Below are 27,731 nucleotides of genomic sequence, written 5' to 3'. Positions count from 1 at the left end.
ATTAAGAGCATCTCGACAGCATTTCGTGTTCTTCCAAACGCCTCTTCAGTCAGTCTTTGGATTTGAGGGGGTGAGCGCTTCCACTGACCCGGCTTGTCAGGTGCGGCTTGGTGCGGCTGTCCCGTAGCCAAGGCAAAACGGCGTCTTACGAAAGGGCGTTTTGAATGGCGTGTCTGGTAGAGCAGAGTGGCTCTGAGGGACCCCCGCAGACTCACCATCCTTCTCCCCTGTCTCCTAGGTCTCGCATCCGCCGGGAGCTGTTCATCGAGGAGATCCAAGCCGGGAGCCAGAGCCAGGCTGGGTCGAGCGACTCTCCTTCTGCCAGAAGCAGCAGGGCCGCTCACAGCTCCGAGGGAGACAGCTGCGATGGCGTGGACGCAGAAGGCCCACCTGAAGGGAAGCCGAGTGGCCCGGAGGCGGATGAGTACAGCAATGCAACCACAAAGTCTCAGGGAGGGCCAGCGGAGTCGGCTTTCGAAGCGGGGGAAGAGGCACTGCAAGGCGCCAGGTCTTCGGAGAAAGCGGAGCCGTTCCAGGCGGAGAGCCTGGAGGACACCGACGACGAGGGCAGGCTCAGAGCACCGCGCCAGAGCTCTCCGCCGGCATCGCAGCGCCCGGGAGAAGCTCTGGAGACACTGCCAAACTCTGCCACGGAAGGGGATGCCTCTACCTCAGCTGCCTCCACCTCAGTCCTTACAGGGGAGAGCTCCTACAAGTCAAAAGAAAGTTCAGAGAAAATCTCCAGTGTGCCAAGTACGAGCTCGACGCCGGCCGCAGGCTCGCAGAAAGCCAACTCTCTTCAGAGCTTGTTCGGCTTCTCCGAGGCGGTGAGCTCCAGGAACACGCGAGACAGCTCCTTGAGGAAAAAGAAAGCGGCAAACTTGAACAACATCATCCACCGCTTGGAGAAGGCCGCGAGTCGAGAAGAGGCCGTCGAGTGGGAGTTTTGAGATTAAACTCGCCCAACTCTGGAGAGCTGGGAAGTGAAACTGGACCTCTACTGGTTTTATTGTGTTGCGCACTTAACCGCCCTGCGGGCCACAGGGCAAAAACGCCATAGGCCAAGGTGCATATAGAAAACAAAAAGGAGCGTTAAGCCCAATTTATGTTTGTGTTTTCGAGGAAGAAAACTGAAATGTGTAGTCAAGCTTTTTTGTACCCTGAAGTGTTTTTATTATTGCCCTAAGTGATTTCCACAATTTCTGGAATAACTCATACAGCTTTGCCTTGTGCCCTCCTCTTTGGTGTGGGCTTTAAAAAAAGAAAAACAGAAAAAAAAGAAAAAAAAAATCAAACCCACATATTAAAAGGGGGCTTTTTATCTGCCATCTAATGGCTACAGAGCGATAATACACTATTATCTTCTTAAACCAGGAAAAAAGGGGAGATTTTTCAAAAAAAAAAGAAAAAAAAAAGAAAGTTTTTTGTAGCTGTTCAGTTGCCACTAAGAGATTGCACAGTCAACCGACTCTAAACACACTAGTTTGGATTCCTACATATTTTCAAGAAAAGAAAAGAATCTTGTTGTTTGAAACTTTGAATTAAAAAAAAAAAACACATTTACTCCACATATTTTTTAACAAAACAAAAAAAAAGTCACATCAGGAAAATATCTTAATTTGTGGTAGCTGACTTAGTGTTTTCTTGTAAGTGAAATAGAATATTGACACGTAGTGCACATTGTTTCATAGCTTTAACTGATTCTGGTCTTTTGCAGACCAGAATTTGTTTAATACACTCCATTTTAGGCCAAATCAGGACAAAAAAAAATCTGAATCTAGGTATTTTATAATCTGCTTTTTAACCTCTAACCACAGAGCACGCTGATCAGACCTCATATCTAGGAGGTTTAGGAGACAACTTAGAAACAGCATGTACTTGATCATTTCACTTGGTTCGTAGTGTACAGAATTTCCTTTCAGTAAAGACAGATCGCTCAAAAAATGTTGGCCAGTAACATTTCAGCCTGCTACTTCGGAGACGTATTCCACAACCCGAAATACTCAGCTTACCTGGAATCGGTTAAAGTGTAGTTCACGTGTACGATTGCTGTCACACACCACTAAGAGGGGACTGGAGCTGCCTCAGATAGAGAACTTTTCCTGCTGTTGGTGGCCATTTACTGACTCTCTTCCCACCACAAGCACTGATTTTAAATACGTTTTAGTTGTGGGAAGCTTATTTTTGCGTGGAAAAAAGAATACATGGCAATGACCAGACGGGCTCTTACCAGGACGGAAATAGCCCGAACTCCAAACCAAAACATTCATGCTCTCGAGTCCCAGTCTAGACCATTCTGCCCTGCAGAAATACAGCCTTTTTCCATTATTTTATGCACAGGTTAGGGCTGATCAAAGTACAAATCAAATTCTAACTTGTCTCTAACTCCTCCTGTTGTCTATATGTATATGCGTGAGCATAGAGGTGTGTGGAAGGATGTGTGTGCGTGAGTGTGTGCGTGCAATTTTATACGTCTGTGTATTTTCTTACGTACTTGTGCACACATAGAGTGCATTACTGCCACCTTTTTTCAATAAGCTGTTTTATCAGTTATGGCTTCTACAAGTTTGCTAATTTAGACTCCTTTATTGCCATATCTTTAAAACTAACAATAGATGATTTCGGAATATATATATATATAAAAATATATATATATATAATTTTTTTTTGCTTATTTATAGGTGCTGTATTTTATTATCTGATTGTTAGGAAGGGATGAAAGGGGGCAAATATTCTTTAGAGGGATAGACTGCCGGCAGTATTGGGTATAATTTACAAGATGTAGTTGTCATACTGTATATTATTGATTGAAGACTTTTTGACCGTATTGTGTATCATTGAACTTTTGTCTTAGGTCAGCATCTTTTTGATGACACTTTAATGGTGCATTCATTACTTCTTAAGTTTAATTAATATTACTTTTCTGATTTTGGGGGAGGGAGGGATGGGGAGAGGAGTTCCGACTTTAAAGGTATGTTCCCAATATTACACCTCAGTGTGCTTGTATTAATTCATTAGTAGGATTTTTGACTGTAAGATGTGAAACCACATTTCTTGCATGATGTTTTAGAACTTATGTATTTCATTTACAGTCTCTTAACATGCAACAGCAGCACTTAGCGCAAGTTTTCACAAATTAAGAATCAGTACACTAAAATCAATCCTTTTCATGATTAAGAAAAGAAGGCTCTAGGAGGCTGAAAGGCAGGGATTTATTTCCTATTTTTACTGCTAGCTGTTTCAGGATACCTCCTTGGGTAATTGGGGACTTGTGATGCAAAACTAAAATTGAGAAACGAGAGAGCAACTGCCCCTTTCCGTGATGAGCTGAGGAGACAATTTGTAATAACAGACACCAGTGTGTGACAGCATGTGCTGGAAGCGGTTACGGCTTCTTCTCTGAAGTGCAGTTAGTCCGCGGGAACGGCCAGCGAGGGAAATAACGTGGTGAAGCAAAGTGTTACCTCTCTGTATCTGTACGGTGTCCTGGTTTGACTTGCAAAGCACAGCTCCATCGATAAATGCACGTCCTGGTAAAAATACGCATACCTTAATACAAGTCTAACAAGATGTGTCTTCAGCCAAGAAGCAAAACTTCTGACTAGAAGACACAGATATTTTCTTATGTTCTTTTTTTTTTTCCTTTGTTGTTGTTTGGTTCAGGTTGGGTTTTTGTAATTAATTCTAGGCAATACACTTGCCAGTCTGTTTCTACTGTCCTTGTCTGCTGATTTGAGATCCAGGTGCTTGATGCAGTCAAGTGGTTACTCTCGGCTTTCTCGATAGGGAGGTTTTTTCTGTTCAACGATTTTTTTAAAATTAATATTCCCCAAACTGTTCTTGTGCCTGTGTCTATATGATTGCATTCCATGATGCTTACTGAGAGCTCTTGCTGCATTATATGACAGCAGAACTGTATTCACAGGTTGAACGCAAATGCAGCACTTAAGGTCAATCTCTCTTCTTAATAAGCAATACGTAAGTGCCTTGAAACTTAGATCTTTTTTGGTTGGTTGGTTGGTTTTGTTTTGCTTTTCAGGTTTCCACTAGTTCTTTAGGATTCTTTAGCGTCTGCCTGGTTTTTAATGCTGTAATGATTTTTAAAAAGCATATCTGTAGCTTGCCCTAGAGGAAATCTTTCTTTTATAACACTAACTGTTAATTCTAAGCTCCATTATTACATTTGAATCATGTAATTTTGCTGGATAAAGACAGCATTCATAAGTCAGAAGTCACTCCATTCTGCCAAGGGTTGTCATTGGTATCTATTATAAAATTAATCAAATAAAATGCTGTCAGTATTTCCTGTATTTTTGGCACTTTATTAATGGCTTAGCTCCTTTTGTTGTTTCGTATTTAATGATCTGCGTTGAATGTGGATTAGCCTGCTGAGATGCTATTGGGATGACCCGGGCCATCCTGCCGGGAGTCACTTTGGGTTCCTTAGTGACCACCTTATTTAAGGGCAGGAGCAGTCAAACACCCTCGGATCGAGCTCGTGGAGTTTAAGTGATGTTCCCAGCTGTTTGTTCCCAATTTTTAGCCAAGGTCACAGCTGCTTTTCTGTTTCAGTGGAAAGTAAAATGGATTAGCTTGAACTACTGCTGAGATTCTCTTGTTGGAGATGAGTTACCTACTGGCTTTCCAAACTGGCAGAGACCTCCTCAGTTTAGAAACTGAACTTTAGCAACACTGAAAGATTTTAGCTATATTTCTGATCGAGTGTGGCATTTGAAAGTGACGCTTTTAGGAAAATGTGTATTGGAATAACTTTTTTTAGTTAATTAAAAGAAAAGGATAAAAAGTTGGAGGAGAAGAAATGCCAAAGAGTAGCACGGTGGCTTTTTACCCTCTTGGGTCACTGATTGCGTGGGAAGGGAAGAGGCGTTATTTAGGCATGTGTGACGTGGGGCTCATCTCGCAGGCAGTCTTTTTGTAGAGCACAGAGCGTGGTACGAGAGCCCTCGCTGATGGCATTTCTTTTCCTGATGGATGAAAGCACAGGTAGTTTTCAGAAAATCTGTAATGCCAGAGTCGTTTTTTCCTTAGGTTCTTTAAAAGTGTTTTTATTTTCTTTTTCTGTTTCCAGTTCCATGCTCTTACTAAAGCTGTGGATGAGGGGCCCAGGTTATTTTAACAGAAATATCTTTATACTGCAGTTAAAATTGTCAATTTTTCTCTCTGGATGGTTAGGGAAGGAAAAAAGTGTAATACTTTGTTTGCTAAAAGCAAGGGAAGAGTATCCCTTGGCAAGAGGGGTCATACAATTGATTGTCGATACGCTTCCATTTTTGAGGATACAGATTTCAGACAACAGAATTGCACATGTTTATTGGCAGAAATACATTAAATTACAATTCCTGTTGATGCCATAAAATCTGACCATTTTATTTATTCATCTGTAAAACGCCTATAAATAGAGCCTCTCTTTAAGGCAGCCTGTATCAGTGAACTCTGCCCATATCATGAATTAGTGAGTCCTTTAGTAATAAACTTCTTGCTGTAATAAGAAAGAGCTATCTTACAGTTAAAAAGAAAGAAATGTATGTGCCTTTCTCATTAGGTGAAAGATCTTTGCATTATTTTTATGTAACTTGTTCATATGGGAATGGTGTAGAGAAGGGGGTTCATGAACATGACAGAATTCTATGCAATATTCTCTGATCCAATTACTTAAAAGTTGCTATTTTTCAATACTGAATGGCAAAAATAGTTAGAGAAGTGCATCATTCTGGTGGAAACTCAAACTACAAAGCCGATAAATTTACATAAAATAGGATTGAGGGAAATCTGACAAAATAATGTACTGAAATAATGGAAAATGCTAACAGTGATTGCAGTCCCCACTAGCACAGTTGCAGTCAGAAGTCTGTCATTTTCCATCTTAAAATTATTAATTTCAAGTATTCTTAAAACTTATATGAAATAAAAATGCTCTGGGCAAAAACGGGACAGGTTAGAAACAGAAGGAAAAAAAAAAAAAAAAAAGACGACATTTTGACCATATATAAATTATGAGAATACATGAAAAAAAGTAGTTGGTTTGGACACTTCTTTGCACTTAAATCCAAAATAGTTTATTTAAACTGAAATGTCGCAGTAATCTGGACTAGTGCCTTTAGCAAGGTTGCAAAGAGGTCGGTAATCTTAGCAATTTGTTGCAAACCGAAAGTGAAGCGGTCACTTTTTAATGTGCAGATGGAGGCCACTATTTTTGCTTCGTTTGTGTCCCTTTCTAACAAGTGAGTTTCTTAAATTACCTCTTTTTTCTTCTTTACCCAGTGTAAGTATCCTTGGATGTTCTCTGTCTTAAAGCCACTGTGTATGCTGAGCTGTGAGCGTTTCTTGAAGACTATCAGAAACATAGGAGGAGAAGAAGAAAAGTTGGTTCTTAGGTGGGGGCCAGATTTAATGTTCACTAAAACCGAATCAAGTCTTTCCGGTGAGTGAGTGGCAGTTTTGGCCTGATGAGACAAGCTGCTTATAGCCTCATATTCCTAAATTTAACTCACACAGATAAAACAGCTGCAAAGCAGTATTCAGTTCACTCGTGTGTTGGCCTGCTACTTTCCCCTTGCACTTTCCGTTGCCCCACTGTTTGAACATCAACGTTTTCTTCTTTTGTGTTGCATATACAATCAACTTATTTTTAAAAAAAATAGGGAATTTTAAAATTCTGTACAAACAAAAGCCTTTTTTCCCAGCAGTTTAAAATCTTGCCAGATGGTTTTAAATTGCAAGGAGAATCACTGGCATGGAAAGCACGAGATCTGAATTTCTTTTCTGGCTCAACCTTCCTAGTTTGAAAAGTGACTTAGTTGTCCCTGTCTCCTTCATATATGTATTCGAGCTCTAAAATGTAGAAATATTATTTCACCAATTTGTACTTTCCTCCCCATCTCTTTTGTGGGATATATTGGCTATGCCATATATAAAATATAGTTAATAATGAACTTTATAGCAAGAAAAGTCCTTTATGCTATGCCTAGGGACTGATTTGTCCTACATGACCAGGTCATGTACTATACCCTACCCTATTAATATGCAAGGATAAAAAGTTTTTATGCTCTGAAGATGAAATTTATCCTTTTGGAGAAGGTTAGCATTAGGCCTGTGCACTTAAGTTTTCAAAAAGCCTTAAAAATAGGTAAGTGGTGCCATCTCTCTCCTCAGGGATGATTCCCCCCCCCCCCCAGCCAAGTGGTACTGTGGCATATTTAATATAAATTAGTAGTTGTAAGGTCATTTTGCAGTTGAAGAAAGTCATTCATTGAACTTTTATTAGTGAGTCTCCTCACCGACATCCTCTGGGACAGCCAAAGGCTGGTGGAGGCATTCCACCTGCTTTTCCCAAAACCTGGGCACGCCGTGTCGAACCCAAAGTCCTTGGCTGGCTGTGAAGTCTGCGTTTCTACAACTATTTTGTGAATGGAAAAAAAACCTGATCTGATTCCCGGGCTTGATTTTCATTGCTATTCACAAACATGTTCTGGCACTAAAGTGCATTAAAAGGAAATGCCTCCTTTTAAAAAATTAATAAAGATTATCGTATTTTTCCTTGTCCAGCTGTTCTACGAAGGACGATTGCTGCCATTTTTCAAGCTTGCTTTACTCACAGTGATGTTAGTAGGTTTTTGCCACAGTTCTGTAGATTTCTTATTATTAAAACGGTTGGTTTCATAGTATCATTTCAGTTTCTTTATATTTTGAAACAGCCGCGTGCAGAGAATGCCTGAATTCTTAACCGTAACGAAATAGTGCAGGAAACAGTATCGCAAAAGTTAGATGCCTAAAGTCCCCATGACATCGTGTCTTTGACTTTTTGTTTGAATTTTAGAGATACTTGTACTACATAGTACAATCTTCATCCAAAGATCTGTGGAAATGGAGAGTCATGCCAGGAATTTCCTGCTGTTATGGTGACATACCTGCTTTTTGCATAGTTACTGTGTAATTCTGTGGTAATGTTCGTAACAGCGCAATCTCTCTATTGATAACAAGAATAACGGCGTTAAATTGCGTTATCCTCTTCTGTCTATGCGGGTAATTAATATGCATTTTTAGGAGTTGTTAAATGTGTTGTTGTATATGTACATGATTCCAGTATGGAAAAGCCCCTCTGTATATGTAGTATTTACGTGCTTGGTCTTAATGGTGCAGAGAATTGCTACAGCCAAATTTGTGAAATCATTTGGGGCGTAGGTGAGTGAGGGCTTAAAAACAATATGTATTTTAATGCATAGAGGATGCCATTTTCCCACTTGTCAGATAAGTTCCCTGTTGTAAAGAGGGGATTAGTCATCTGAGAGGTCGGATTGTTTGAGATACGCAGGTTTAGCTAACGAGGAGGGGAAAGATCACGTTCAGAATACATAAAAATAATTCCAAGGGTCTGAGATGTGCAAAAGCCAAGTAATTTGAAATGAAGGGTCAAGCCTCATCTGCAACATCCTGTAACAGTTGGTCTGTACATTTTGTTTTGGTACAGCTTGTAGGAAGTTAATATGCCAGATATTTGCACATGTAAAATATACTTTTCTATATCTATGTACAGCGGGAAGGTGAATAGTAAAGACATTTGCAACTTATTTAAAACAATTGCAAAAATAGCTGATCAGTAAATTAAGCCAAGTATCTAATTAAAGCACACGGTTTGTTCTTTCTCTCCCTAAGCTGAAAATTCAAGTATTCTTAGGAACAAGATAGAAATTCTCTGTTACGCAGTTCTCAGAAGGCGAGTGGCTGTGTTTTCAAGAGAAGAAATAAAACTTGGCACTTGGCTTGCTCTGAAGTACAATCTTACCTCCAAGTAATGACAAAAAATATTTTCTACAATCAGTCTTTCAATCAGACTTCTCTGGCTTTTGTTAGCTTACATTAGACCCTTAGTGCTATTTTGATGTATTATTTATATGTGGGTAAATTATTACTAGCTTTAAAAGTGTTTCCAAAGTACCTAGTTACCTCTGGATGCTAGTGCAGGCTATACAGGCAGTACTTGAGCATCTAGTTCGTAAAGGAGCCGTGCAGGGAATAAGCAAGGTCACATCTGAATCCTACTTTTCTTTTTTCTTGATCAGGGCTTCCATTTCCTTCTCGCCTCCTCTAGAGAGATGGAGATCATGGATCAGCTTTTTTCTGTGGGGGAAAGATTTTGATTTAGCTTGAAATTATTTTATATTCATTCAGTAGGCATGTCATCAAAATCCTATATGTTACCACATTTCCCATTACGTTTTTAGGTTTTGCTACTTTCCTAAAATTTACTATATAACAAACTTTCCATGGTTTGGAAAGCCATGTGCCTTATTTCCTAATCTCTTCATGGAGAATAATCTAAAGCACAGTGATCTAGATCGCAGCATTCACAGCCGCTTTTAATTTGGGTGGGGGGAAAGAAAACACGAATCGAGAAGCGTTTCAGTGGCCCGACACGAGTTGCCCCTTTGCTAACGAGCACTTCAAACACTGTGCGTTAAGTCTTTGTGCAATAGAAATTCTCGTTCTGCGTTCGGAGGTTCATGTCCCAGCCACCAAATGCAGGCGAGCGTGAGCTCTAGGAGAATTCAGGTTACTGGGGGAAAAAAAAATCCCTCTGGGTTGGCTCCAGCAACACGGTGGGGTCTCGGGTTAGAAAGTCCACCATCGCCCGGCAGCGTTAATGCTCATAAGGCTCAGTCTCACCCGGCGTACTCGTAGGTCTGTCAGCATTCAAGAAACACTCGTGGACTTCAGCCATCGCTAACTGCAACCGTGTCCTTTTGTGCCATTAGTAATACATGCTGTCTTCATTTCCATGCCCAGAGCCGTACGTCTCTGGATGGCGAGGCACTGTAAAGTCATTCCAGTCTTAATTTGGTTTTGTAAAGAACAGGCTTTCACCCAGCGGCATCCTCAGCCCTTACCAGCGCTCCTGTGTTATTTTTCAAGCTTGCTCTCTCTACAGCATCATAAGGTGAAATATATACAGGTGGTTTGTAATTAGGAAAACAATCTAATATTTCCTATTTATGAGATTAATTTTAACAGTTTCTTTTTTGAGGTTTGTTTTTGTTTGATATAAACACAACAGGAGTATACATATCCCCTAAACGGACGTTGGAGAAAGTTTGGGCTGTCCTAGCGGTGGAGCGGGGTGGTTTCGGCTCGTTGTAGTATCCATATCATTGTGCCCCTGTTGTGTTTTCTAGAGCAATCATTTTTTAAAAAAAGAAGTATTTTATCTAAATGCCTAATAAATAATATTATTTAAATAGTTTTAAAATAATTTAGGACTGAGAACCAGAAGCCTCAGTTGTGAGAGAAGAGACTTAAAATATACAGAGAGAGAAAATACCCTTAGCCTCCTAGAGCCTCTACTGAGAATTTCATGAAGATGCAGTGCCCCTTTGTCAAAGTACTTTGCAATTTACTCAAGAGTGTTAATTTAAAATGAGAGACTGGTTTCCTGTAATGTTCATCTTTGTTGGCATATGTTTGAATTTCTGAATTCAGAGCTGATTTTCTTCTCATTCAAAGTTGGTCAAGGAAAAAAAAAAAAAAAGAAAAAAGAAAAAAAATCACCTTGTGCAGCAGCAACTTTTCCTGGTGTGAACTCTGGAAATACACGTTGTGAATTGATCTTTGTCACGGAGGAGTTGTTTAGTTTTCTTGCAGTGTCGAAACGCGTTCAGACAGGCTTTCCCTGGCTAGGTAACACTTGATGAGCGAGCGAGAGAAAAGCTGCATAAGCAAAACTGAGAACCGTTGCGCTAGAAATTCCCCCTGCTCGACCCGGGGGGGCGTGTGTCTGCACGAGGGACGATGCGAAGGGCCTCCGGTCAGCACTGAACCAGCCGGCCCCACAATAAAACCTTCCAGTGGGCAGAGACGGAAGGTGCTGAGCTAGTTGCAGGGCACATCACCACTTCTGTGGATTTGGAAGCAAATTTGCACTTTGCCTTTCGAGGGTGTCCCACTAAAAACCATCAGATGAATTTCCCACGTGAGGTTCTTTCCTTCTGGCATAGTCTGAAAGAAAAAAACGAAAAAAAGCCCGATCGTAACTATTCGATAACCTCTGCAAAACAAAAAGGTTGTTCCTGTCAGAATACTCTATGCATTTCTGTGTTGAAAAGCGTTTTCTACCGTTCCTTTTCCGAAAGCGGGCACCGTGCGCCCCACTCGCTGGAAATGCTGCGAGAATGTCAAATGTACGAATTTGGACGTTAATTCCAAAGCAGATGGAGGCTGGCGGGGGATGGGGGGGAGGGTGTTTGTGGGCTTTTTTTTTTTTTTTTATTGTTTCCCTCATATCCCTTTTCATTTTTTTTATTAAAAAATTAACTCTTTGCATTTGTGCAATAACTACTTGCCATGATAATGGGCAGACCTTTGAAATGCCCCGACTACTAACACAGCACAAGATGAACTCAAACAGAAAGTGGTGTACTTTTTCCTGAGAACTTTTTTTTTTTTTTTAATAATAAGCTCAGTTTTTACCCCAGTGTATTGTGGTGTCTTACATTTTTAGCAGTATTTTATATTTTTTCTGTAACGCACTAAGTCTTAGATGTTTTTAGAGCTTGTTTGTTATATTCACAATCACAGATTTAAAAAAAAAAAAAAGATCCTCACAAAGACCCAATTGACCAAAAAAAAAAGTGTCATTTTTTTGTACAAGTAGCTTTGAGAAGCCCACATTGTGTTGCTGTGACTCATCTTTTGTAACATTTTATTTCTTGGTATTTGTTTAAACATAAAAGTAAGAGTTTATATGGCTGGCAGTAGCAGGGCAGCGCTCCCTCCGTCAGCAGAATGGCATTGTTTCTTCCGTCTTTGTTTGGTTAGCCATATAATGTTTGTTCTCAGCACTGTACAACGGTCCCTATATGATATGGAGAAGCAATATCACTGTATGAAACTCACACGATGTATTATTATTATTATTATTCACTAGCACCCTAGGTGTGATAATTGAAGTAAATATCTTTTATACAAACACAATTACGCGTGGGCTGTCTTTATTAAGGTGAGACCTGAGTCCAAGCAGCAAACATTTACATTGGTGGTTCTGTGTCAGTGATGTCCAGGGGAGCGAAGGGGCCGGGTTTGGTGGGGATTTGTGTTTGTCCAGGGGAGGAAAATCTACTTTTTCTATATCAGTTTCGGGGGGGGGGGGGGAATGTTTTCAATACCTTAAATATTGAAGTGTCAGATTTCCAAACTGTACCCTTTTCTCAGTGAAATTCAAGCGTGACAGTTCCTGCTGCAGTCAGTGGGAGCTGGACACCTGGCTTCATGGACAGAAAAGATATATTTTGGGTCTGAGACTGCAAGGGCAATTGTTTTGAGCACCATAACAATATATTAGCTGATTTAAAAAATTAGATTAAAGTCATTGTCTGAGATCAGAAATGCTTTTGATTCAAAAATGAAAATGTAAAAGAATTTTCCCAGATATTTGGCTCACTGATTATTTTTAGAGATACTTTTTATAAAGATAAATTCCTCTTCTAGTGCCTTATGAGATGTTGTTCCTATAAATACACTCCATATTTACAGAGTCTAGAATTTGAAGTTTGGTGTTGGTAATGAACAGATGTTTTAATCCATCAGTGGAATTATATAAAAAAAACCTAGCAGAATAAATCTCTTAGCTTGAATACTCTGGTTTCAGGTAGAGCGTGTGTGTGTGTGCTTGCCTGCGCGCTGTGGTTTCACCTGGTGAATTAGAGGTTGAATTGTGAATTAGAGGTTGTTTTGAGGGACCTGCGTTTACATCGTCTCCTGCAGTACATATGCCCGTTTCTTATATATTTTTCCTACCAGGCTGTAAGCTCGTACGTTGTATGCCTCCTTGTAGGCTGAGTTTCCTGCTGAATAGGGTATGTGCAGCATGGCAGGAGGAGTTTTGCAGGGCCAGGCTGGAGACTTGCTGTCCCAGAATGTCTAGCTGGCTATCCTGGGGAGCAGGGAGTGGGGCTGGGCTTTCCCAGCACGCTCCCTCCCTTCTGGCCGCTGCGGGATCCATCCAGCTGCTGTCACGCTCGGGCGCCCGGGTGCAGCGAAGCGTTTCACCCGAGTCAATGTTTGTGTTCGATGTGTGTCTTGGCCATCTTCAGCTTTGATTAGTTCTGCAGGAGTGGGTGGGATACTCTTCAAAATGTACCAAAAACGCTATTGAATGCCTTCATTTCTTTATAAATGTGTGTTTTCTGCTTTTGAAATATCTGTGACATGTTGTTCCATCTGATGTAAAGGTTCAAGGTTTGACACTTTTTTCCCTCCTACTATTTAATGACTGGTCAAACTGTTGATTGCTATAAACGGCATTATCTTGTATAATTTGACCCTCATCATTTTAAGCTTGATACTAAACATCTACACTTTTAAAGTGTTATGACTCAAGTTGGTTAATTTGTATATTTATAACCTGCACTTTTCTTTAGGTATGGTGGTATCGGCACTGAACTACTAAAATCACACACACGGTCATAAGCAAAAGATGCATTATACTTGTGAAAGCACAGACCTGGTGCAGAAGAAGCTGGAGGGGGTTCATTGTAGCTCAGAAGCATGCATCGAGGATAAAACCAGACTGTCCTCTTAAGCCTAAATCTCCCAAGGTTTATTTTTGGGAAGCTAGGAGGCAACCAAAACCACAAAGATGCATCTCAGAAGGCAAGAGCAGATACTTTTATGGTCTTCCATGGAGATAGTTGGATTTTCCATGCGTTTATTGGTAGTCCTTCAAAAGCATGTCGAAAATCTCCTTTCCGGAAGGAGAGGCGTATGCCGTGTGTTCCCATGGACCCTCACTGGTCAGCACTGGGGCATACCCATATCTCACCACTCTTTCTGCTGGTAAATAGCTGCTTCTGGAGTTAGATGCTGTAGCAAGGGTGAGGTTTTACATAGGAAATACTACAGGCATTTGCTGAGTTAATGGGAGAAATCCTTGTTTGTTGTATCCCTAGGTGCAGGAACAAGTTAGCACCAGGTGAGCACCTCGGTGCCGTGGATACTGGCCGCGGGCCAGCTCCCACCCCACGGTCACCGAGAGGTAGTTTGTCTTTCAGGGGGAAGGGGGGTGTTTTTTCACATGGCATCATGTTCCCACCAGGTAAGAACAAGAGCATACTGTGAGCAGCTGACGTGGTGCTTTTGGGCCCCACTTCTTTCCGTTTGGAAATGCTATCATTTTCTTCCAAGTATTTCTGTTTTAATGGAAGCGGTGAAGAAATTGTGTACTTGCCAACAGAGGGCTTCAGAAAACATGATTTGATTACAGTAGAGCATTTTATTTTCTTTTTGCTCCAAGCTATGGGAAACTGATAAGAAAATTCAAACTGTTTCCTTGAACTCTTCCTAGTTACCCATGTCATTATCTTAGTACCCTTGGAAATAATCCATTCTTCTATGAAATCTCTATCCTTACAGAGAGAATTTATTAAGCAGGACTCTCTTTCTTTGCTGGGGGCTGTTTATTTTGGAGTGGCTGGGCCAGGAGGAAAGGGAAGGAGAAATCCTTCAAACCTTCCCTTCCCGGCAGGCCCTCAAAATTCCAGATTCATTGTGAAAAGAAAGGGGGAAAAGGAAGGGAGGGAGCAGAAATCTTGCCTGCACCTCCTCTGCCGGCAGCTGGCAGAGAAGCCCGGGGAGCGGGGCAGCGAGCTGCCGTGGGGCAGGCACTCACCGCTGCGCTTCGGGGGCTCGCTTTGCCCTTCCCCAGGGCCGCGTTCACAGTCGTGTCTGAGGGCACGGAGAGGGGCTGCAGGGGGCTCGAAGGCGGCTGCTCAGGTATTGTCATGAGCACGGCAGCTAGGGTGACGAGGGCTTTTGCGTGTGCTCCCAACCTTTTGTCACTTGGGCAGATGAAGTCTCAAATTTTGTCCTGGGGGTGTTGGATGTGATCTGCTTTCTACTGTCCCTACTTCTTCTTGTCTTTTTGAAAGCACGGGGAAGTGGAAATGAGAAGGGTTGTTCTTGCTGCCTTCACTGGTGCCAGTCCCAGCCCTTGCCATCTGGGACTGCACATCTTCTGCATACACCCCTGAAGGGTGTCACTGAAGGTTCTTGATGTCTTCTACAACCTCTGTGTCTCTAGAGCAACTCATCACTTCATTCTTGGAGTTTTTCCAGGGGTGGTAACTGTGGCTAAAGACTAGATAGATTGTGCTAGGAGTTGCAGATGGCTTTTAGAGATGGCATCATTCCTTTCTTTTCATCATCTGCTTTCTTTTTGCCCCCTTTTAGAACGCTTGCAGAAGGTCTGATCAGAGAATAATCTTGTCAGGTACAGAGGTGATAAACAAGGACAGCCTGATTGCTACCCATAAGCAAAGTTGCAGGCCAAGACGATTCCCAGACTAACATAACCCAGGCATTTTGGCTACTCGGGTGCTCTTGGAGCTGACTGACCTTTCTTCCTTCTCTGGCGATTTCTAGAGAGGTTGCTTTAAAACCATCCCAAAAGCCCGGTTCTTGTGTGACTTCTGTAGTGTTGGTGGGCTCTCTGGAGCACTTGATCTCCAATATCTTTATTCGCTGTGGGAAGATTCTTGGAAGAATATACGCCCTTTAGGTGATGTTTCTTCATTGCTTTATGTGAGGTGAGGTGGACCTCAGGAGATGGCTTAGCTGGGCTTTTGTGCTACAACCTGTTCTTCAGCCTTTATCTCTGAGCAGATTTGCACCAGAGGACTCCGCTAGATTTGAGAGACAGGACTTCGATGCTTTGTAGAAAAGAAATGTTAAATCACTCCCTTCTGCCTTGTCCTGTTTCTCAGCCTACTGACAGCTCACAGCAATGGTGGCCCCAAGGAAAAGGCTTTGCATGAAGTTAAGACAGATTGAATGACTCCCACGCAACTCTGGACCATGCAGAAATGCTGTCCCACTCTATGAAAAGGTCAAGACAGAACTAGAACCATTGAGATGTACAACACTGAAAGGCCTTTGACAACCTTCCTGTTGCGTGAAGGATTTTGGCTCAGATCTATCTTCCTCGGCATCTTCACAGACCAAAAAGAGGACAGAGAAAACCACCTGGTCTATCCAGGACACAATCGGCAGTGTGTGGACAGTGTCCCACTCATCCCTTCAGCTACAAAGCGCAGACTCAAGTCATCTCCCTTTGATCCTCCTGGAAGGGGAGCGGGACTTTGGGCAATAACTGTCTTTTTCAGACTTCCTTAAAAGCTAAATGCCAAGTACTTCAAGAGGCTGAAATTGCACCTTAGTTTTTGTATAAACCTGGGGGCTCTGGCATCAGGTAGAACCGGAGGTAAGACTTTGTTGGCTTGAAAAGGCTCACGGGAGAGAGGTGCCAAAAAGCTTTAGCATTCATTTCTGCACGGGGAGGAACAACCATTTCAACTTCTAAGTAACTGTCCACAGCAATGCAGTCATTAACCAGAGTGGCCCAACCTGGGGAAAGGTGAAGGAGGTGGAAAAATCAAAGGACCCGTGGCAGACCCAGTTTCCTTCTTCTTCCTTTGGCTCCCGCTCCTCGTCCTGGCGCACTCAAACACCAGTGGTTTTGTTGAGTGAGTCTCCAGCTTTGTGCCTGGGTTTCTCAGCCTTCATGTCAAGGTACTCCAAGATTTAGTTATCTTACCATCATCTTCCTTCCAGTCAATAAAGTACTCTTAAAACCTTTGAAGTAGTGGGTTTCAATGCACTTCAGTTGACTTCTGAGAGGATAGTTTTTCAAAGAAAGCGCCTAGCGTGCCACATCACTTCTCTGCTTGTTTTCTTATTTTTTTACTGTTATGTAAATTCAAGGAGGCCAGACAGTAATGGAGGGAGATTAAAAAGTTACCATAAGGCAAATCAGGGTGTGAACTTGCAGAGCATCAGCTAATTTGCAGTAACTGCCCATGTGTGTGCTCCTACCCTGCAGATCCCGTCAGCAATACCACTTACCTCTCATTTCCTGCGGGCTCAGAGGATACACATGAGCAGTTACTCCAGTCTCGTGGATGTGTAGCAAGTTACAGCCTATCTCACCCCAAGGTGATTTATTCATCTGTCTGTATCCTCAGTAATCAAGCCACCATCTTATGGAAAGATTGCCTCTCATTTATTTATGTCTGGCCTTATAACTTCAAACTAAGTTGCTAGTATGTCTTAATTTTCTCCATCTGTGAAAACAGATGCTGTTTATTTTGGATGATTTGCCAAGGGAGTCCAATTGCTGGGGCTTGTTGTAGGAGTCAAAGTTGCTGTTGCTCCGTGACAGTGCTGAGCTCGCTGTCTCGCAGGCGCTTCCGATGAGCCCCTACATCTGCTGGGCTTGGAGCTACCCGCGAACGTGCCCGTGGAGCCTCGGGCTCCGGGACTTTTTTCCTCGATATTCGCTACAAGGATTTTAACTTGCGGCTTTGGAGAGGCGCGAGACTGACGGTGCTATCCACTATGAAAGAAGTGTGAGAGTCATCTAAATCTTTTCTCGATTTAGGACCATTTTGTTTCCTCTCTGCATGAGACACCTTTGTGTCTCCCCGCATGGCCTGTCCCCACAGAAACTTTACATTTTTTCAGAAACACGCGTCTCCTGGCAATGTCACCTGTGGCTGTGCTCCTCGGGCAGTGGGTCGGACGTCCCAGGACAGCCATCTTCTTGACAGCATCCTCTCTGAGCAGAGGCTCTTTCTAATCACTCATTCAGTTTTGGGCAGGATACGATGCTTTTCTGGAGCCTCACCGCTACTATTCTACCAGTCTTTTGCAAAGTGCTTGGTTCCTTGCAGAGGGCCTGATCCCCCTCCCCGCTCATGCTGGGCATTTCATCAGGCCACGTGTTCGGTGATACAGAAAAGACTTAAAGCTTTGGTCAGCCCTATAGGGGGTGTGGGAAGAGGCTCGTGGCTGATGGTTGTCCTGAAAGGTGCTTCTCTTCAAGCCGAGGATTCTCCAGCAGGGTCTGGCAGTGGTGTTAGGTGCCAGGCCAAGTTCAGCTGTGGGCAGCCAAAGTTCAGTGGTGGCACTGGGGACGTGCTCGTCGCCCCGTGTTTGATGCAGGTGGTTTCTGCCAAACTCCTGGGAGCCTGTTCACAGGAACTTTTTCTAATGACCGATGTCATTGGCCAGCCAGGCCAGACGAAAGCTCAGGAATTTAGGATCAGTGTCATGGGGAATTTGAATTAAGAAAACCCTGATAAAGAAGGAGAGTTCACCCAGCCAACAGCTACCTAAGGACTTCACAAGTGCCCCACGCAAAACTCTATAGTCCAGCTCCCATCTGCTCTACCACCTTCCCAAGGACTCCCAGGGAAGCAGAAGATACTTTTCAGTAATACCCCGGTCTCAGCTGCTTGTTTTCTGTGTATCAGGTGGAGCTGAGAAGGAGAAACCAGACCCGCCCGTGCCCCGCAGCACTGCGGTACGGCACCAGGCAGGGCAGGTGGCTTCTGCCGGCGTTCGCTTGCCCAGTTGCTGCATTTCATCGCTTTTCTCCATAAGGTGGTGGCAATGTCAGGCCCATTTCTCCATTGCCTCAAAAGTCAGGAACGACGGAGTTCGAGGCTAAAGATACGTGGTTTAAAATCCCAGTTTCCCCCGGGCTTCACCTTCTTTGTCCCATTATCTTCTGCAGCACCTCTCTGTCTTCCGCAGCTTTTGAGGTATTCGCAGGGTCAGAGGAGGGCTTTCCAGCACAGCAGCTTAGAGAAGACAAAGGCAAATTTTTCTTTTGGTCGATCTCCATGCTTGAGCTGACCTGCCGTCCCGGGAGAGCCGTCCGCCGCTGCTGGGGGTGAAGGGTCGCCGGCAGAGAAGCGATGAGCTCGCGGGTGGCCGCTGCCCCTTTGAAAAAAGAAAGTTATGATTAAAAAAAAAAAAAAAAACCACCAAAAAACAACTGGAAAAAGAGATACTGAAGGGGAGATGAGAGAGAAGCTCCGTGCATTTTGGTTGCTTTCAGTGTTAGGCATGGTTCCAGGCTTTCCTGTTTTCACGGTCGGTTTGTAGAAGCCTGGCCAGCGCTGAGGCAGTGGAACCCAAGGGAGGAAGGACGCGGCTTGCTTTGGAACTGGGAGATGTGTTTCTTTGGCGACCCTTTTTTCTCCTAAGCAAACTGAAAAAACTCAGTCCATGTAACTCAAAAGCAAAAAAAAAAAAAAAAGATCATTTAAGAGAGAAACTGGGGAGCTGGGATCCAGGGCTCGGGTCTCCTTCAGCAGCATGCCAAAGCTCAGTTCTGCAGAGGTTTTTTGGGCAGGGTGGGAGGCAGGGAACGTGTCCTGCCCCAGCCAGCCCTCCGCTCTGCTCCGGGCCATGGTGTGGCCTGGGGACGCCGGCCGCAGCATCAGGCCCTTTGCACGACGGTCGTGGCTGCCTTGTGCAGAATTGGGCCTCACAGCCCATGTTTGGCTAGTAATAGCTTCCCAATTACATTTTAATGCCATTTAAAGAGACAGCCAATTAAATAATTAACCGTAGGGAAGAGGTTTTCTTCTTTCCAAATCTTGTTAATGCAAATATTTTGCATCAGGCCACCCATGTTTCGGGAGCAGGCAGCAATTCCCCATTTCTTGAGGAACACTGACCTCCAGTGGGACTGCGCCTTTATCGCAACTGCTCCTGGCTCTTTCCTGAGCCTTTTATTTGGGGCCTATAAAATGCAAATAGGCAGGGGAGGAAATAAAAAAAAAAATCCATGCGTTGTGTCTGAAGCATGTGTCACCTCCCTTTCCCTGCAGGCAGGCTTGATCCCTTACGAATAACATAGGAATTGCATTTCTGACAAAAAAAAGGGGGAAATTTGCACCGGCAAAGCCCCTGCTTCGTGGGAAAGCAGCGTTGGCTTCGGGCAAGGCTTTGTTCGAGCCCCCGCTGCTGCTCTGAGTCCAACCCTCCCGGCCAGGCTCTGCAGGGCATCGAGCCCCGTGCGAGGACCCCCCTCCGCAGCCGGTTTGGGGGTGCGCGGGGCGGCTCCCAGCCCGGCAGGACTGGGTGAGCTGGAATTGAGCTGCACAGGCTTTGCACCTCTCGTCTGAAGTCTTCAGAGGGGCCCCGCGGGCGCAACAGTCTGCCCTCGCTTCTCCCCCAGCGCGGCGGCTGCCCAGGCAGCCTTTGCGATTCTCGCTCCCTGGCTGTTGATAAATGAGGATTTTTGCCTTCCAGCCGTCTGGAATTCAGGGGAATAATTACAACGGGAATTATCGGGGAGGGACTGGAACAGCTGGGACCTGAGCTTTCACCCACCTGGAAATCCAGGCACAGAGGGACGTATCCTGCACCCCTGCGGCGGAGAGGCTGGCGGTGCAAAACGCAGGGTCTGAACCTTGAGCTGAGCTGTTTTTTCAGCCAGGCAGAGGCCCAGGCGTTGCTGGCAACAAGGCAGAAAGGTGAAACAAGTAGATTTCTGCTGCAGGACAGGGCCCCTGCTTGCTGCCGGTCTGTGTTTCGGGATGGGTTTGCAAACGGAGCAGGGAGCTTGCCCTGCGGTGCTGGTCCTGCGCCTGGCGCTGGAGCTGAGTTCTGGCCCCGTCTCTCCGTTGCTTCGCATCTGGGCTGGGGTTATGCAAGGGGAACGAGAGGCTTTTGTTTTGCTCCTGGAGCATTCCAGCGAGCGCCTGTTGTGGTTTAGGGCGTGGGTTTTACTCTGGGGGGGGGGAACTGGAAAGAGGGCTCGTTTGTCGAAAATTGGCCGAGCGGGGATGCCAGGGGCTGCACAGCCTCGCCCAGCGCCTGGGGGCAGGATTGGTCCCACCTGAGCCCCTCCTGGGAGACGTCCCCCACCCCGCTCCAACCCCCTGCGGCACCGTCGGCCCCGTGCGTGCTTGTCCCAGCGCCCGTGGCCGGGGACGTGCTGCCCGGAGCCCACCTCCATCGCGCCTTTCCTGTGCAGGCCAGACCCAGGAATCGGTTCATGGGCTCAGCTCCCCTTATCCCTCTCCAGGTCCCCCCACTTTGCCCAGCCGGGATGCTGCCAGGTACCCCTGGGGCACCAAAAATATTTTACTGGTGCATTTGAAGCTCGCGTTGCCTCCAGTGCTGGGACGTGGCAGTGCCTGGGGACGGCTGCCCGCCCTGGGGCGTCACCGAGGCGGGCTGGACCCCTGGTCACTTCTGCCTGGAGCAGAGCAGGGATTGCTGGCGTGGTCCCTCCTGCTGCCCCCAGAAATAAGGAGAAAACGGGGTTGCTGCCTGTGAGTTGGCTTCGGTGCTCCAGGTGGGGGGTTCTCAGCTTTTTGGTGTCCCCTTGGCAAAATTTGGGGTTTTGGGCCACCCCTGGGTGACGGCCCCGGCTCTGTTTTCCAGTGCGCTGTGCGGAGCTGCAGATCCAGCTGACGGAGGCCGTGTCCACGCTGGCTGGCCAGAAGGAGCTCATCGCCAAGCTGGAGCATGACCTCAGCACCATCCAGGCCCTGCCCACCCTGCATCGCCCGGATGCGGAGGTAACCCCGACCCACGGCGCTCGGTTCCCGGCAGCGGGCAGGGACCACCCCAAATGTCCCCAGGGGTTGGCTGTCACTGATGGAGGGGCCGACAGCAGGCATGAGGGTTGTTTTATTACCTCCTCTTTTTTTTCTTCTTTTTTTTTCCCCTCCCTTTTCTTTCTTTCTTTCAACCCATCGTGCCCACGCAATGGGATGGTGCTGGCATGGGAGGGGGCAGCGGTGTTGGCACCCAGGGCTGTCCAGCCCTTCTCCGTCCCGGGGAAAGGATGGGATTTGAGGGTTGAATACCAGCCTCTCCGCATTATCTCGGGCTTGATCCTTGCAGAGTGCCTGTCCGGCAGCAATGCTCCCACGAGGCTGCGGGTGCCAGGGCGGTAGCAGGACCCAGAAGGGGTTTGCTTTGACCAGGCACCTTCGGGTGGGTGGGAAACGCTTAATCCCTTCTGCCTCCGCTGCCCAGGGTGCAGCCGTCTCCAGCCTGGAGAAGATACCTGAGCCCATCAAGGAGGCCACGGCGCTGTTTTACGGTGAGAGGCGGGCGCGAAGCGTGGGCCGTGCCGCGCACCGAGGTGCTGATGGGTGCCATCCTGCTGCCATGGGCAGGGTGGTCACCTCCGGGGATGGTGGCATGAGGATGCTGCTAAGCAGGCACAGACATCACCTGCTCAGCGTGTCCTTCACTGGGGCCAGTGATGGATTTTCCATTCTCAGCCCAGTTTGCCGGTCCTCCGGCTGCTCCCGAGCCAGTGCAGCGGGCACGTGCCGGGCCTGACTCCGTGCCGAGCCGCTGAACCCAGGCTGAACCAAACGCCCTGCGCTTTAACTCCTGCTCTTTCCCCACCGAACCCCTCCAGAGCCAGCGAGCGAAACATTTCCTTTACGTTGGCTCCTGTGCCGAGGTCTGCAGGAGAAAATGAACCAAACAAATAAGGACACTTGGCTCCTCTGGAACAAAACCCACTTCCTTTCCTTTTTTTCTTTTTTTTTTTTTTTGTTGTTTTTTGTTTTGAAAACACACAATAAACAATATCACAGCAACAGTCCCACCAAGCCAAACAACCTGCAGCCACCCATCCTGCGCTATGAATAGCTCCTCTGTGCAGCCGGTTGAGTCACGGCCTCGGGGACATATTTCTTCTTGGCCCTGGATGCCTCCCGCTGCCGGGGAGGGCTGGCCACAGCCCCCCGGGCACCTGCAGAGCCCCATTGTGGGGGGCAGCCGTGGGGCACCCACAAAATGGGGCTCTCAGGCACGGCAAGCTGGCGATGGCTGCGGGCGAGCAGCCCCCGCTTTGCTGGGGTGGCTGAAAGAGGAGAAAGTACAAAATGGGGGTGACTGTTTTGTAAGGAGGGGAAGGGGCGAGAAGCGGACGTGGACGGAGGGGCTGGTTGTGGCACCGGGTCTTTTGTTAGGGCTACGGCTGCTGCAGAAGCTACGGGGGAGAGTCTGGCAGGGACTGGGAGGGTTGGGGTCATGGGAAGGCAGCCACGGGTTGCACCAAATAATGCAATTGGTCTTCCCTGGGGAGTGAACCTGTCCCTTCCCGGGAAAAGTCCCAAAAAAAGGAAAAAAGAGCATACAAACCAGTCCATGTTGTAATAGCTGTGCACAGGAGTTTATCCGCCCGGGTGCCCCTGAGGTCCCGCGGTGTCGGAAGGAGGACCGGGAGGAAGCCCCGCTCGCTGCGGGGTGGAGGGTGGGCATCTGCTGGGTCGTCTCTCACGCCAAGCCTCGTCCGCAGGTCACCCGCCGTCCCCCAGCACCTCCTTCCCCGAGGGGCAGGTGGACTCGCTCCTCTCCATCATCTCCAGCCAGAGGGAACGCTTCCGCGCCAGGAACCAGGAGCTGGAGGGGGTAGGTCGGGTGGGGCGGGCGGCCGCGCGGGGGCTGCAGGACCTGCAGTCTGGAGCTGGCTGCTTTAATCACCTGCGGGGAATTTATTATCGCAGGCAGCCCCACGGCAAGCAAAAGAAAAATATATTCTGCTGTTAGCAGGACCAAAGCCTCCCCCAGCCCGTCGGTGTTGCTCCAGTTCAAGGACAGGTCCAAACCCCTGTCGCCTTGCAGGTGCACTCGGCCGTCTGGCACGGCGTTCGGGGGTGCCGTGTGGGCAACGCGGTTTGGGGTAAAATCCCAATAGCTCTACAAATTGAAGTACAGCTCTTCAAAGGCGGCAGGTTGGCTTCGCACCTCCCGTGGGGGCCAGGTCTCAGCCACCCGCAGCCACCTTGGCTGCCCTGGCCTATGTTCAGCCATGGAGGGATCGGGTTCGTTAATGGTTCGGGACTGGGGGGCCCCGTTCAGCGGCAGCTGGGGCAATAATTTTAATTTGGGAGCAATTTTAATTCAAAGCCGGGGGATTTTAATTACCGAGAGGGGACTGAACCCCGGCTGGATGCACTGATCGACCCCCCTTCTGCCTCCCACCCGGTTCGATCCTGCCGTCCCCCCGGCCTCGCTGCTAACGGCCCCCTTGCTCCCCCCGTGCAGGAGAACCGCATGATGCAGCACACGGTGCATGCCCTGCAGAGTGAGCTGGACAACCTGAGAGCCGACAACATCAAGCTCTATGAGAAGATCAAGTTCCTTCAGAGCTACCCTGGCCGGGTGAGTGGCCGGCCGGCCCCCAGCGGGGTTCACACGGACGGACAGACCCCAGATACAGACCAGCGGCCTCCGTGTACAGGGGCAATGGGGAAATTGCACGTTACCCACGTGCCTTGCATGAAAGTTGGAAAACGGGAGCTAACTGGGGTGAAGAAGGGTGCAGTGCTCTGTCTAGAGGAGCAGGTACCCAGCCCCTCTGCCGGGAAGGTAGTTTTTAACCGTCCTGAAGGTGTCTGACACCTTTGATGCCAGAAGTTCCAATTTCCTCCCTGAAAAAGCTGCTCCAAACCCCTTCGATGCTCACTGCCGGCAGCGTGATGCTCCGGTGGGCAAGTCGTGGATGCTCCTGCCCATCCAGGCAGCAAGCAGTTAAATCAGGACCTCCTGCAATAAATCCCTGCAGCTAGAGCCTGAAAAATAATTCATCCTGTCACACCTACGCTCATTCCCTGCCCCCCTGAATTTCTTGTGGCCAGCAGAGAGAGCTGCTCGGCTTCCCTCTCTCCCGGGCAGCCAGAGCCCCTTCCCAAAAGAGCAGAAGCCAGCCCAAAACCATCCCAGTAATCCCAGTAACACCAGGAGGAGGCTGGGGAGCAGCGTCAGACCTTGCTGGAGCCTGCTCGTGCCGCGTCCCGTGGGGGTTTCATCCCTGGAAATCCCTGGGGCTTTTGCAAGCAGCTCCGGCTGCCACCTGGGGAGCTTTCAACTGCGACCAGTTCCTCGGTCGCAGCTGGGCTATCGTGACCTCAGGCTTTCCTAATAACTGCAGAAGTGACAATAAGCGGGGAAGGGACATCGGTTCGAACGCCGGCTCCTCGCCCTGCCTACTGCCTGCCCTGCCATCCTCCCCCAAAGCTGCTGCCTTTCCGCGCTGGCTGGACTGAGTCCGTTTTATTGATGGATATTTTAATAGCATTTGGGGATGGGAAACTCCTACAGCCGTGAAGGACCTTATTTGGTTCTTTTATTTATGTCTTGGTGACGACGCTGGGTCAGCCCCTCTGACATTTTTGCCCGTTTCTCCCGCGGAAGATCATATCCATGTTTATCTGCTGCCACAAGGCAACCCCTGAATGCCATTCACATGACCTAAAGAGCAGAAGCCTTCGACGCAGCAGCACGGGGGGATTGCATAATTCACCACCTAATCGGGCATGTGACACGTTAAAAATAATCGTCAGAGATCATTCAATAAGGCCAGGCTATAGTGAATGCATCGCCCCTAAATCGGGAGCTGGTCTCAGCGCTGGCTTCTGGCTGCGCGGTGACCCGTGGATCGTATTGCGACGCGTAAGGGCATATTTGCTAAAGGTCTGTGCGCAGCGGGGTTCACCCGCAGCGAAACGGAGCCACCGGCCGGCGTGCTGGGGTGGCCGGGCAGGACGACCAGCAGCACGTAGTAACGGCTCCAGAAAGACCTCGGCAAATGTCAGCCTCGCCGTGCTGGCGGGGCAGAGCTGGAGAAGGCGCAGTGCCGCGGGGGGAGAGCGGGATTAGCACCGGAGCCCTCGAGCAGGGACGTGCAGCCCACGTAGGCGGGAGCCAGGGCTGTGGCCGTGCCTGGTGACAGCACATGCTGTTTCCAGGCTGGTTTGGGGTAGGAACGATGTGGAATCTGCAGTTCTCGTGACCTGCGGAGGTAGCGTTGGAGAAAGGAGGAGCAGGGATGTGCAGGCTGCGCCGGCATCCTCGGGGCTCGCTGCTGCCCTTCGTCCAGCGCCGGCTGCGAGGCTGCGCAAGGGGAAGCTCTGTCCCAGGAGGGGTTTAAAGCCCAGCATGTCTGAACCGACCTACATCTTTCACTTCTTTCAAGGAGTTCCCTTCATTTTCCTTGCCCTTTGCCCAGCTAATAATAGCTGTATGTTTAAACAATGATTTCCTCCTCCTAAACCGCTGTCTCCCTCCTACCTGGCCCAGCAGCAAAGGAATTCAGGGTGGGATCTGCAGTAGCCCAGGCGTCTCCAGGTGACCTCTCTGGGGTGACGCAGATGACTGTTAATTCATGGAAAGGGCAAAAAATAGGGGGATATGTGTGGAAGAAAGGACTCTGTTAAATAGCCCCTGGTGTGCTTCTCCTTTTTGAAGGTGATGGGTCCTGTCGGCCCCGCGGGTCAGCTCCGGGCTGTGCTGCTCCATCCTTTGGGGGTCATGTCTTCCAAATGAGCATCTCGGGGGGCTGGGGGGGGGCTGGCCCTGTGCTGGGTGTCCGTACACCGCTTGCACCGGGGGGGAGAGGTACAGGCAGCTACACCCGCACCAGCGCCCGCTGGCTCTCACCCTGCCTTTGCTCCCGCAGGGCGGCAGCAGGGACGACACCGAGCAGCGCTACTCCTCCCAGTACGAAGAGCGCCTGGACCCCTTCTCCTCCTTCAGCAGGAAGGTACGAAAAGCCCCGGGCACCCTCCGTCTGCATCAGCCCCTCCTTCTGCCACGGGATCGTTGTCTCCCGTGGGGTAGGACTCAGCCGGCCGCGTTTCAGCATCGCAGAGCGGGGCTTTGCCCGGCGTGGGGAGGGAAGAGGCGTTGCAGCGTGCTGCAGTCGATGAGCAGGTTGTTCTCCTCGGTTCTGGTTTTGCTGGCAGCAAGGTGGTCCGGGTGTGCTGAAGGGAAGGAGCAGGCAGAGAATGAAACCTCTCAGGGAAATTATTTCATCGCTCGGATGAAATTCAGGGACGGCACTCTGAAAGCATAAAACACACTGAAATGCCATTCACTTTAAAAAATAAAAAATAAAAAGTAAAGAATAAAAAGTAAAAAATAAAAAGGAAAAAATAAAAAGTAAAAAAAGAAACGAAGTCATTGTTCCCCCAGGATGTCCCCTGTGGCTGTGTGTATGGGGGGGTGGAAGCATCCCCGGGCACAGAGTTCCTTCCCTGATTTGCAAACCCTAAATCTGCCCTTTGAGCCTCAAAATCAGCTTCTCGTACCGTTTGCTTGCAGGAACGCCAGCGGAAGTACCTGAGCCTCAGTCCCTGGGATAAAGCCACGCTGAGCATGGTGAGTGGGCTGCACCCGCCGTGCCACAGCGGGTGGTGAGAGGTTTTCAAGCCCGGTGCCTGCGCGGGGAACGCTGCTGCTGGGCTTGGCCCCGGGTGGGGGAGCAGACCCCATCCCTGCTCCCCCAGGCAGGGGTGCAGACCACGCTGGGGCTCGGTTTAGGAGAAATCACTTTCCTCCCTTGCCCTTTCCTTCCCCATTCCCCCACTCCATCCCACAGCGTCCCAGGGGGTCCTGGCCGGAGCGGGTGACCCAGCCCCAACCCAGCCAGCGATGCCACAGCCCAGGTCACCGCAGTGTCAGGGCACGGCCCGGGAGCTCGGGGACAGCGTGTGTCTCAGAGGATGGCCGTGAACCGCTGTCTCCCCCGGCCGTGCCCGGCAGCTCCCCCGGGAGCTGGGCTGCGGGAAGCACCTCTCCTCCAGTTTGGAACGTGGCTGGGGGGCTCAGCCCTGCACCCCCAGCTGGGGGCTGGCCCGGGGGCAAAGCCTCTTTGCAGACAGCGTGCAGGCGGGGGCAGCTCAGCACGACTCCCCCCGGCAGACTCGGCCCCAGCAGCCGGGGAGCAGGCGTGCGCCGGGCTGCGAGGGGTCCCGCTCCAGGGGAGATGCTCTGGCCTGGCAGCATCCTCGGGCGCGCAGTGGGTTCTTATCGCATTCTCCAGAAAGACCTTTTCCCGAGGCTTGACCCTTCCTGGGGGTCAGGAACCTGCTCTGGTTCTTCCTTCCAAAAAAGCA

At 48.1% G+C, this 27,731-nt stretch overlaps 1 protein-coding gene across 12 annotated transcripts in view; it reads left to right on the top strand.

Moving 5' to 3' along the window:
• The window catches only part of CUX1 (cut like homeobox 1), a 281,906-nt gene that overhangs the window by 247,551 nt on the left and 6,624 nt on the right, over window positions 1–27,731 (top strand). For 11 of the 12 annotated variants that reach the window (XM_075168936.1, XM_075168933.1, XM_075168932.1 and 8 more), the window contains one exon: window positions 239–11,985. In XM_075168936.1, coding sequence (XP_075025037.1) covers window positions 239–950 — 712 coding nt within the window. In that variant the 3' untranslated portion in view covers window positions 951–11,985. Of the gene's footprint in view, window positions 1–238; window positions 11,986–21,249; window positions 21,387–21,849; window positions 21,917–23,131; window positions 23,245–23,880; window positions 23,998–26,293; window positions 26,378–26,937; window positions 26,995–27,731 lie in introns of those variants that run through there. The other variant, XM_075168938.1, reaches the window with a different exon arrangement.

This window comes from Calonectris borealis, chromosome 19 (genome assembly GCF_964195595.1).
Source record: "Calonectris borealis chromosome 19, bCalBor7.hap1.2, whole genome shotgun sequence".
Lineage (NCBI taxonomy): Eukaryota > Metazoa > Chordata > Aves > Procellariiformes > Procellariidae > Calonectris > Calonectris borealis.
The sequence above is the reverse complement of the archived record's forward strand: the minus strand, read 5'-3'. Positions and strand labels throughout refer to the sequence as shown.